Raw genomic sequence first — 11823 nt, forward strand, 5'->3', positions numbered from 1 at the left:
ATCAACTTCTCTTTCTGGCTTTAAAAAGGTAATGACTTAGTTGTTTGGCATGCATTGTAGTTTAAATTTAGGCCCCTTAGTACTTAGCATGAATTGAGCTCAGGCCTTATGTTAGAACTCTAACACTTAGCACAATTCACTGCTTGGGACTTAGGGCACATTTCTGTCCTACTCTACTTATAATTTTAACACTTATCCTGTAAATATTTTCATACTTAACTTATGCACTTGTAATATAAATACACTTTATAAAAACATTTTCCTTCCTTAATACTTAATATACTTATATAATTCTGATCGAATATCAAAACCAACCATTTATTCTTAGGTTAAAGCAACATAATACTTCGCGTGGGTCTTTTGTTGAGCTTCCACCAGCTCAACCAAATTCGTATTATACTTGTGGGAATAGAGGGTTAAGCATTCTAAACAAACGAACCGACGATGAGAGTGTCTATGTGTATTGCATTAAAATTAGGTTTTAGTAGTACTCATAGAAGAGCGGTCTCCATACCTAAATATGGACAAACGCCCCATTCGCACACACATTTTTAAAATGGCTTTTTATAGGTTATTTTAGGTTAGGTTAGGTTATATTGTGTTAGGTGATTGCCCCAAAGGGTTAGGTAATTGGCCCCGCAGGGTTAGAGCCCCCCGCAGGGGCTAGAAATAGGAGAAAAGCTACTGTGAAAAATACGAAGAATCGCTCCTTATGGAGGGATGTCGTGGAAAGGACTATACACAGTATGCAGTAAATCTTCAGAAAATTGAAGATAAACTAATGATTGCATTGACTTATTTAATTTTTTGCAAAGTTTCTGTGTTAATATAAAGTATGGTTGGACCGGATACCAGTTTGGCCGGATATCTGGCTGATTTTTAATGCCGGATATCCAGTTATACGGTAATTTTCCGGATATCGAACGGAGGACAGATATCCGGCCCAACCTAATTATAAAGAAAGAAAAATTTATAGCCTAGATATAGTTTACTATTTTTTCTATAAAAAATTTTTCTATATTTTTTAATACCCCATTATTTTTGTTTCAGGTTCAAATATTCATTGGAAATGATGGTGGCAAAGTCTCCCCCCATATGTTCTACCAGGAAATTCTATATTCTAAATTATTCTTTGGAATAGGGTAGGGGGGGGGGGGTATTACTTCCCCCCAACCCCCTTGTAGACTACTTTTAATGCAAGTAGGACGAATGGTTACGCACCCAACATGTAAAATCCTCAAAATGAAAAACTCAAGGCATCAAACTTTTTATGTATGTTAAGCCGGTTGGTACATGTACATCCTAAAGGAATTTTTGTTTAGGCACTTGGTTTAGGCTATTTTTAAAGAAATTTGGGAGTGGTTAGGAAGTCCCCCTTTATAAGATGGGGTCCTGAGAAAATATATACCCAACCCTTAAAAATAAAAACTTGGGAAATCCTTATTGATGGGCATGTTTTAGGCTAACCCACTAACCCACTTGAGTCAAGATGCGCAGCCGCTAGTGCTTTTAAAATATAGAAATTATTCATCTCTCAGGCTTGCCGTGTCACTGGCAAGAACTCGTACCCCTGTGAAGAGAAAAAAATCGCGGGAACCGACGTTATTGAGGTCACCATGGACACCGGCAGAGAGAAGGTTCTCGTCTGCGACTGTGTTGGAATATTAAAGGTAAGCTGTTGTCTGCGGATATGTAAATGAAGAGTCGTAAGCTGTAGAAAAAAAACCTTACTACCTTATAGTGAAGCTTCCTGAAACTATGAGGTAGATTTGATTGTTTGAATAGTGAAGTTATTTCTCTGGATTGATTAATTTAAGATATGCTTTTGATATTTATTTTGAAACACTGATCTAAAATTTCTTTGTTCGGCCTTGTTAATACTAATTACTAAAGTCCAATTTACATGAGGAAGGAGATTGTAAATTACATGTTAACCCCCAAATTGTATAAACACTTTCTTCAATTTGTAAGCTTGAAAACTATGGGTTTCTAAACTTGTATTGTTTGTCTGTACAAAATATAAGTGCCCGATCTTTAAACAATAATTTAATCTACACGAAGGTTAATTCTGTTAATCACGGTTGGGGGTTTACATTACATTACCGTCCAAAGTCTTATCCCTGAATTTTTAGGAAAGATTTGCTGACGTAGAGGCCCGTTTTCCCAAGCACAAAAACTGGAAGACGACCAAGAAAAAGTCCACAAAATGTCGTCTTGTGTTTAGAGTCAAGCTTACCACTAACAATGGAGATGAAGAAATTTTACAGGTACAAATATATTTTTTTAATTAGACGTCAGCTATCTTGAGCTAAAGCTTAACAAACTAATCGAATGTTCTGGGAGGGCGGGGAGATTGGACTGTTTATTGTACTAGTCCCCAAAGTTTTATTATAACGTATATTGTTATATATTGGCTTAACAACTTAGGGGACTTTGACTAATTGGTAAATTAAGTATCCAATCGTTTCAACAACTAATTGTAATCTACAGGAAGGGTAAATTTGGTTATCATCATTGGCGATTTACATTAATTTATCGGCCATTGTCTTATCACTATTATGGATCCCTGGGATGTCTAAACCTTTTTCTAATGTTTTAAAGCAACCAAATGGTTCAGATTTTGGGTTATGCCCTGTTGCCGAGCGTTATTTAAAAATTTTCTGGGCATAGATCATACATTTTCATACTTTGATTTAAATCTTAAAATGTATCTATATATCTAACTAAACAACAATCTTTACATGTATTGTATATTAATCTATCTGTTTATCTATGTATCTATCTATCAATCTAATATAACTATCTTAATTTTTAATCTAGGTGGTCTCAAATGTGATAAATTGTACCCAGCTACCTGGTTTACCTGAAATTCAAAGGAAAACAACAGTCATATCTTATACAGCTTTTATAAATTTAAAAAAAAATAGTTTTATTATGTTATCTTCTTTCTGATTCTATCAGAAAAGTAAATTTTTGGCTGTCTATTTCACTGTGCTTTGAATTTTGATTTGTGTTCTTTGGACCTAACTAAAGTGTTTGATACTTTACGGATTTTTAAACGTAATTGTAATACGCTCAGAATTCTGCATAACCTTCAAATAAAAAGATAGCCCTCTATCCCACTATGCAACGGGAGAAACTCTGCATATAGAACCATCGGACGGACAGACAAAGTTATATTGAAACTTCGCTATTAAAATTGTGAACTGTTGTTTTGGCCATCAGAATGAGTACAACTAGTTCTCCAGTGAAAGGTGGGGGAGAATTGTGGATCATTGGGAAAAATTTCCTCAAAGAAACTATGATCGTCTTCTCTTATACTGTAAAGGTAAAGTTTCTTTTTACGTTTCATGGAAAATTTAATTAGTTTGATTCTGATACATATTTTTTAGGGATTCTATACCTACCCATTTTAGTAACAAACTTGTTTCATCTCCCTCGAACACGAAGTTGACCCATATGAAAGAACCCTATCAAATTCAATTTTTTTAAAGATTTTTTTGTTATTTGTATAGCCCCTAGGACCTCTAAAAGAATGGTCTATGATTTATAATTATAATTTAATTTAGAAAAATAAGGAATTAAAGTGTAATAATATTGCAAAAAATACAAGGCTTTATAAAAAATGATATTGTTAAGTTAAAAAGTATATTACACCAGTATAAAATTCCAGAGAGAGAGGGGACAATTTGCTGTTTAGTACACTAGTTTCTAAATTTGTTTTAACATTGTTATTAGTGAGCTTAACAACTTTGGGGACCTTAGTAAATTTTTATTGGTTTGTTTATTAAGTTGAGTATTCAAACGTTTCAACCACTTATCTACAGAATGGGTAATTTTTTGTATCGTCATTGGGGATGATTGTACAATCACAACAATTTATTGGCCATTGTCTTATCCCTTTAGAACCGAGATAAAATTACAATAAAAATTAATTTAGAACAAGAAGGAGCCAATATGGAGTGAGTGTTGTAAACCAGAGAAAGATTTCCTCCACCAAGTTCATCTAATCACCAAAATTCCGCCCTTTGTCAACCAAGAAATAACCAGTGACGTAGAGGTAACTAGTTTTTTTTTTAATTGATTGACCATAAAGGCGAAATGTGGAGTCTAACCCCCATATCTATCTGACAATCTTTTTTTAAAAAGTTATCTATCTAGTTATCTCTGTAAATCAAATGAGGAAGAAACACAAGCTAGTTATTTATCTGATCGACTATCTAACTAATAAACAATATAATTATCTATCTGAATATTTAGTTATCTATCAATTTATCTGTGTATATAAAATGTGGAGATAAACAGTCTGACCCTCACAGCTTGCTATCTGACTATCCCTTATTTTTGCTATCTGACTATCTCTTATTTTAGCTATCTGACTATCTATCTAATAAATTATCTCTCTAGGTATCTGTGTATATAAAATGTGGAGATAAACAGTCTGACCCTCACAGCTTTACCTACACAGCTAGTTATCCTCAAGCAAGCCTGCTTCCTGTCGAACTTCCCAAGGTAATGCTGGTACTAAGGAATCTTTGCTAGATTTTTAAAAAGCGCAGCATTTATATAAGTAATAATTGTAATCTGTGATTAGCAACCTATAATTGTAGAGCATCCAATCATTGCCAGGAAGGTAATTGGTTCGAATCTCAGGGGTACACTAGCTCAAATCATGCTTAACTTATCACTCTTCATAGTTACGATTTCCTGGCAAAAGCATGCAATCAAAGAGTTGGTTGTCTATTATGTATCAATCCAATCTGTGTTTTTTTTAAATAGGTGAAGATTAAATCATCCCTCTCTTTATAAATGTTTTTTTTTCGTATTTTAGAAGGGCAGTGGGGCCGCGCCGGCAGCCGTGGCAATCAATGAGAACTACACCAAGACTCGGGCCGTGACGCTGCTGCCCACAACTCCCACAGCCAACCAGTCAATGGCCAGACGCGGCAGTAAAGGTGATGTCCTCCATGTGCTCAGACCTGCGGATTCTTTGCAACATAATCATAAGAATAAGAAGCGATGTTTAGATTATCAGGGACATAATAAGTCTTGGGGTTCATACTATTTTTTGGTTTCTTTCGGCGGGGGAAAAATCACGCAACCTTGGGAGAGAAAAACAAATTCTAGAAACTTCTCGCAACCTTTCACAGCACAGCTTTTAAAAATCACGCAACCTTGAAGGTTTTATTTTATGGCACATTTGCATTTTTGTTCACTTTTGATGTTGTGATTTTGTAGTCTACCGTAAATTTATATAATAAAAGTTTTAAAACTAAAATTGATTTTTTATATTTTTCTCCATGTTGTTTGTCCATGTATATATAAAAAGGATATAGTTGGCCCTAAAGACTTAATAATGTGTGTGTGTGTGTGTAGGGGAAGGTGCTGAGTTCGAGGCGGACCCGCTCTGTACCACGTCATAAAACTATCTCTGGGCCCAGCCTTCTCAATGAGGACACAGTCTTTGTATCAGGTAGACAGACAGATAGATTGACAGACAGACAGATAGATAGACAGAAAGAAAGATAAACAGATAGGTAGATAGAGAGACAGATATGTAGATAGATAGACAGATAGGTAGATAGATAGACAGATAGATATATACATATTTTAATAGACTTATCGATAGACAGATTATTAAGACAGATTTATATACAGATTGATAGACAGATAGACAGATAGATAGATAGAAAGATATATAGATAGACAGATAGACAGATAGACAGATAGACAGATAGACAGATAGACAGATATATATGTAGATAGACAAATAGATAAATAGCCAGATAGATAGACAGATAGATAGATAGACAGATTGATAGATAGATAGATAGATAGACAGATAGATAGACAGATAGATAGACAGATAGATAGATACAGATAGATAGATAGAAAGATAGCTTGAATGACAGATAAATAGATAGATAGATAGACATATTTTAATAGACAGACAGATAGGCAGACAGATAAATTGACAGATAGAAATCAGGATAGATAGTATGCAGATAAATAAAAAGAGATAAAGAATCTTATGGGTATGGATAAATAGACAGATAGACACAAAATGACAGAAGGACAAAGAGGCATATTGGTATACAGATAAATAGATAGATAACAGGCAAATATAGAATGTTAGACAATTTAATAGATAAATAAATACTTAATAACAGGGACACTTTCGTCACAAAGTTATATAAAACTAAAAATTAATTTTTTTTATATCAAATGTTTAAAAATTTCAGGTGCCAATGTGATAGATGAAAAATTTCCCGTGACCAGTTTTTCCCAGGCCACCTCAATGCCTTGGAAAAGCATCTGCTCGTCCAATAGCATGAAGCCTTTGCAATCACAGCACAGCTTCGACTCTCCGACCACGTTCACCGACGTGTTGGCCAGTTCCCTGCCCTCCTCCTCCTCGCAGCAACAGGCACAATCAAGCCGGGACTCCTTTGCCAAGGGTAAACACGAGTTCACGCTGTTCGCCAAACGGTCATTTTCCCATGATGACGAGGAATCTCACACCCATGGTTATGAACATGAATATAATAATCCTGCCGCCAGCTATCATGGTGTAGGAGATAATTCCTCCATGTGTGCAGATGAATCTATGATGTCCGGCAAAAGTGATTTTTCCAGCAGTCTAACGACTGATTTCTCCAATGTGTTTTCAATGATACGTGAAAAGAACCGTGCCAACAATACAACCGCCAATAGTCCCAATTCTCAGCAACAGCAGCAGGGTTCTCTGAGCCAGCTGCCAGTCAGCCAGGCAACCACGCCTGTGTCAGGCGATGGGCTGGGGGCAAGCGGCGGGGGAGGCTCGGTTACTCAAAACACAAGCTTCGATGCCTATTCTGAATATGTCCTAAGCCCTCCGAGAAGCTTGAGTGTTGCCTCTTCGGGTGGTGTCAGTGGTTTTGCCTCTACATCGGGCTTTGCCTCGACGAGCTGCGTTGCCTCTGGCAAAAGTCAGCAACAGCTGCCGGCTAAGATGGAGTTTGGAAACATGGTGACTAATTGGAAGAAGGAATGTGTGTCCTCTGTTGGGGGTAGCAGTGTAGACAAATTAGATGATAACAATCAGGCACAGATATTCATCTTAATATTATTGTTCCAAATTTCTACCACAACAAGGATGACAACATCCATAAAAGCGAAGCACTGAAACGGTAGGACAAACGGACATTAACACTTGTATAGTATCTGAACTGAAAAATCGGAACATAAATGTATAAATGTCGAATCAAAATTGTAGGTAAATTTGTTGAAAAACTGCTTAAAAACAGGATAATGTTTATGGACATACTTACATTTTTGGACTTGATTATAGAGTTGCTTCGCTTATAATATTGTTCTTTGTTGTCCCAGGAATATATATACCAAAAATTAGATCAAACGGATAATTAAAACATTGGAAAATTTGTTGTTAAAAAAGTAAAAAAAATCAACATGTTTAAAATGGACGTACGGACATTTTGGTAATGATTATAGAGTTGCTACGCTTTCAAAATCGTACCCAACTACTACAGGAATCATCATGCAAAGTTTGAAATCGATAGGACAATTCTAACATGCCTAAAATAACGAATAAAAGCTATCTATCTCGGACGGACGGACGGACGGACGGACGGACGGACGTACGGACGGACGGACGGACCGACCCTAATTATAGAAAAGCTTCGCTTTTAAAAATAGTAAATTTTCACATTGAATTAGATTCTAAGTTGTTTAAATAATATTTAATATTTGTAGAAGTAGGACACAATGTCAATTGTAAGAAATTTTGGGTCTACTGCAGTTTACGGTAAAATATTGCTAGTAACGAATATTGCTAAAAATCTATGAATTTTAAAGGCTGCTAGCTGCCAAACGGCTGAACGTACAGATCATACCCGCACACCATTTAAAGTGGTATAAGAATGCCTACAAATAATCTGGAATAGCCAAGATCCAATGATGCACAGGGAAAGCTTCACTGAAGAAAAAACGCGTAAAATAGGCCTTTTTTCGCGCATTTCTCTGCACTGCGAGATAATTATGCATTATTGATTTATGGCTATTCCAGATTATTTGTAGGCCTTCTTATGCCGCTTAAAACAGTGTACAGGCGTGATCTGTACGTTCAGCCGTTTGGCAGCTAGCAGCCTTTTAAATTTATGGATTTTTAGCAATATTCGTTACCAGCAATATTTTACCGTGAACTGCAGTAGATCCGAAATTTTTTTTATGTTGAACATTTAAACATTTTTATGTTTTTATTTATAAACATCATATACATATAGATCAGGTAAAAAAGAAAAAGTAAATTAGTAGACATTTAAAGATGTTGATTATCCAACTGCTTAGTATACTAATTTAGCCTCTAAAAGTTTACACATTAATAACTATAATTTTATTCAAAATCACATTTCGTTTGAATTTCAACAGACAAGACATGTGCTTTTAGAATCAAAATTGTAGCAACTTTTGACTTTTTTTTTAAAGTAGTCAGATGAATATAAAACGTGTAGGAAATGTGCAAGGACAAGCTAATGGACCAGGGCATGACGTCATCCCCAGGTGGTTCATCAGGGGGTGTCTCCTTCAAAGCCACTGACGAGGACAAGGCCACAATCTCCATCAGCCTACCAACCAGCATACTCAAGGATCAGAAACATTTACAGAATGTGATAGAAACAATCAACAATACATTGCTTCGTAGCCCCGATGTCTCTAGTGAAGGTCAGGAGGATAAAAATAAATGTGGTGATTTGAATGAAGATGCCATGGCAAGAATAAACATGTCCCCCTCCGGTAAAGTGACATCTGTGCCAGTGTCTGTGCTAACATCAAAAGCTAACAGAAAAAGATATTTTTCAAGTGACACGGCTGAACCATTTGCCGGAGGACAACAAATTGAAAGCACCCCTGAGGGTGTAGTTCAAAATGTTGTATTGACCCAGGCTCCCGCCAAGGCTGGTATGGAGTGGGAAGCTAAAAAGCCAGAGAATCCTGGTACCATGGATTGGTCTACTGGTGTTCAGCAGCAAGCTGGGCCCCAGCAACCAATTAAACTGACTGAATTTGAATCCTCAATCAACCTGCAACCTTTTGAAGCTACCCAGAAGCAGGACACAGCTGTAAAGCAACCGTTTCCCTTCACTCTAGAGGCCAAACCTCAACAAGGTTTTACTGGTAGCAATGCTAATGTAAATTCCTTTATAGCACAACAGTTAAATAACACTATTGCTGGGACAACAAGTAATGCTGAAGTTTACGGCGAGGCAGCTGCCACTGAACCTACAACAGCTGTTAATTATCCAGGTATCCTAGCTGCCACCCAGCAAACACCACAGTCTCCGGTAACAGTCTACAATGTTGTCCAACAAGGAGGTCAGGAAGAAGTTTACAATGCAACCGTTCAATCAACATTTAACACAGCAGCAGTCCAGCCACCCGTAACTGTTTATAATTCATCCAATGCGCCATCAGTGTCTGTATTTAGTACATCAAGTGAGCCTGTTGTGTCAGTGTTTAGCCCACCTTCGCAAACAGTTGAATATACCCCTCAGCCGCAACAAGACAACAACGCATATGGATCTTCTTCTCAACAGCAATTGTCTGGAGCTACCAGCCAATTGCTATCAAATTCTGCTCAGGATGCAATGGCAGATTTTAATAATGCTGTTGCAGCCCAGCAAATTGATAATAATACTCAGCCACCTGTCAAATTATTCGCCATCCCGCCGGCACAACCAAATGTGTCAGTGTTCAATGCAGTGCAACAAGCACAACCAGCTGTTTCTGTCTTTAGTGCTCCTCAACAGACAACAGTTTTCAGTGCTGTGCAGCAAGCAGGCGAACCCGCTGTATCCGGCTTTGACAATGTACAATCAGGCCAAACTTCGGCAACTGGTTTTGTCACCATGTCACAAGCTCAACCAGTTGTATCAATGTTCAGCACATCTTCCCAGCCAACTGTAACTGTTTTTGAAGATAATTCATCCCAGCACTGTTTTAATGCAACACCAGCTGTAACCGATATGTCCATTAACAACCCAACTCCGACATCCTTCTCGAGTTTGATACCTGGAACTGCTTATGTCAGGCAGGAGCCGCAGTCAGTTGTCACTTTTTCCAGCCCGTCCTCCAGCCAAGGATCTTTCACCACTCTAGCATCGCAGGTACAAACAACAACGTCATTAGGTCAACCAGTCACTGTTTTCTCATTATCTTTACCCAAGTCATCCAGTGTGGCATCCGAAGGTGTCCTGAGTATGGAAACAACAACCCAATGCAACACAACAATGTATTCAGTGCCACTTGCTACCAGTCTGGTCACCACACAACCCCAATCAGAGGTTGGCAAGGGCCAGCCCACTGTCTATGTTCTGCCAACGACATCTGTCATGAGCAGCAATGTTAATCAAACTGCGCCTTTGCAACAATTCACATTAGTCTCCAATCAAGAAAATACATATCCAACTCAATCTAGTTATGTGGAAAATCCGCAAGGTATAGTTTCTCCTCCACAGCAACATCAGGCTACGCCAACCTTCCAGGCCATGGACAGTTCTAGCTTAGTCAATGTTGGTCAGGGTGCATCTGACTCTTTTTCAACCACAGGTGACGTTCAAATGACCAGTACTATGAACACCAACATAACAAGCCCTTATTCCACAGCATCTAACATGACTAGTCCTTACTCTGCGCACGCAGCTACATCACCCAACATAGCCGCCAGCCCATACTCCAATCAACCCTCTGCTTCGCCCAACATTGCGGTCAGTCCTTTTTCGGTTCCAGTGGCCTCGCCTAACAACATTGCCAGTCCATATTCAACCCCTGCTACTCCAGGAACGTTGATAGGGGATCAACAACATTTGAACGTTGATCTGGGCAGTGTTTCATCCGGGACAAAATCTGTGGCATCTATGGACTACGAGATTACAGACAGCCCGTCCACCGGCATTGAGTCAAATGAACAGAGTGAATACCAGAAGGTGGCCACCAATGATATGGCAATGTTTGATGATACTGCCGCAATTCAAGGAGATCCCCTGCTCTCAGAGACGTCAGCTATCATAGATGTGCAGAAGGATATTACTGATAATTCTGGTGGTGGTGCTGCTGCTGTGGCACAAGAATGGAAGGCTAGTGAACAAATGTGGGGCCAATCATATGATTCCATGCCACCTAATTCTTAATTACAGTGACAATACATAAAAAGTAAAGGCTTTTCATACTTTGCCACCTTTTATAAACTTGATTATAAAGAATCTATTCTATACTTGGACACCTTGAGGTTTGTTTGTAATGTTTTTACACTTTTTAAAGGCATTTCATATGAATTATCATTGTTGTGAATCAAATATGTTAGATGGAAGTGAATGAAGTAAACTAACAATGCTCCATTCAATAAAAAATAAAAAGTAACCAAAACAAGAGCTTAAAAATATAAAAAGAAACTTTATAAAAATGTGAAACAATTTGACCAATATTGATATTAATGTATAAGATTCTATAAGATTGTTCAATTTATCAAAACAAAATTAAAAATGATTGTTATTTGTTATATCAAAAATAAAGTACAAAAATCTCAAAATCATAAAAATCTGCTTATATAGAGAATTCTAATATTTGAAGTTCAACAATAAAAAAAGAAAGGCATTTGTATTGAACTAAAAATTATAGTTAAAAAATAAAAAAAGTTGTTTTTAAATATTAAAATGTTAGTTATTCATCGCATCGTTTAATAACCTGGTTAATAACGCGGATATAAAAATGTAAAATTAAAAGATTAAAACCATTTTTTTAGGCCCTATACATGTAGAAGGCATGCAC

The 11823-nt window shown here is 37.2% G+C and overlaps 1 protein-coding gene across 5 annotated transcripts in view; it reads left to right on the plus strand.

The window, feature by feature from the left end:
* NFAT (nuclear factor of activated T cells 3) overlaps positions 1 to 11411 on the plus strand; it is a 109300-nt gene extending 97889 nt beyond the window's left edge. For all 5 annotated transcript variants that reach the window (XM_080174478.1, XM_080174479.1, XM_080174480.1 and 2 more), the window contains 11 exons: positions 1051 to 1104; positions 1536 to 1670; positions 2133 to 2267; positions 2821 to 2874; positions 3224 to 3328; positions 3941 to 4060; positions 4408 to 4512; positions 4832 to 5033; positions 5375 to 5473; positions 6243 to 7084; positions 8511 to 11411. In XM_080174478.1, the coding sequence (XP_080030604.1) occupies positions 1051 to 1104; positions 1536 to 1670; positions 2133 to 2267; positions 2821 to 2874; positions 3224 to 3328; positions 3941 to 4060; positions 4408 to 4512; positions 4832 to 5033; positions 5375 to 5473; positions 6243 to 7084; positions 8511 to 11186 (4527 nt within the window). In that variant the 3' untranslated portion in view covers positions 11187 to 11411. The remainder of the gene's footprint in view (positions 1 to 1050; positions 1105 to 1535; positions 1671 to 2132; positions 2268 to 2820; positions 2875 to 3223; positions 3329 to 3940; positions 4061 to 4407; positions 4513 to 4831; positions 5034 to 5374; positions 5474 to 6242; positions 7085 to 8510) is intronic.
* The last annotated feature ends 412 nt before the right edge of the window (positions 11412 to 11823 follow it).

The sequence above is a fragment of the Acartia tonsa genome, chromosome 10 (genome assembly GCF_053477335.1).
Source record: "Acartia tonsa isolate MP-2025a chromosome 10, ASM5347733v1, whole genome shotgun sequence".
In the NCBI taxonomy this organism is placed as follows: domain Eukaryota; kingdom Metazoa; phylum Arthropoda; class Copepoda; order Calanoida; family Acartiidae; genus Acartia; species Acartia tonsa.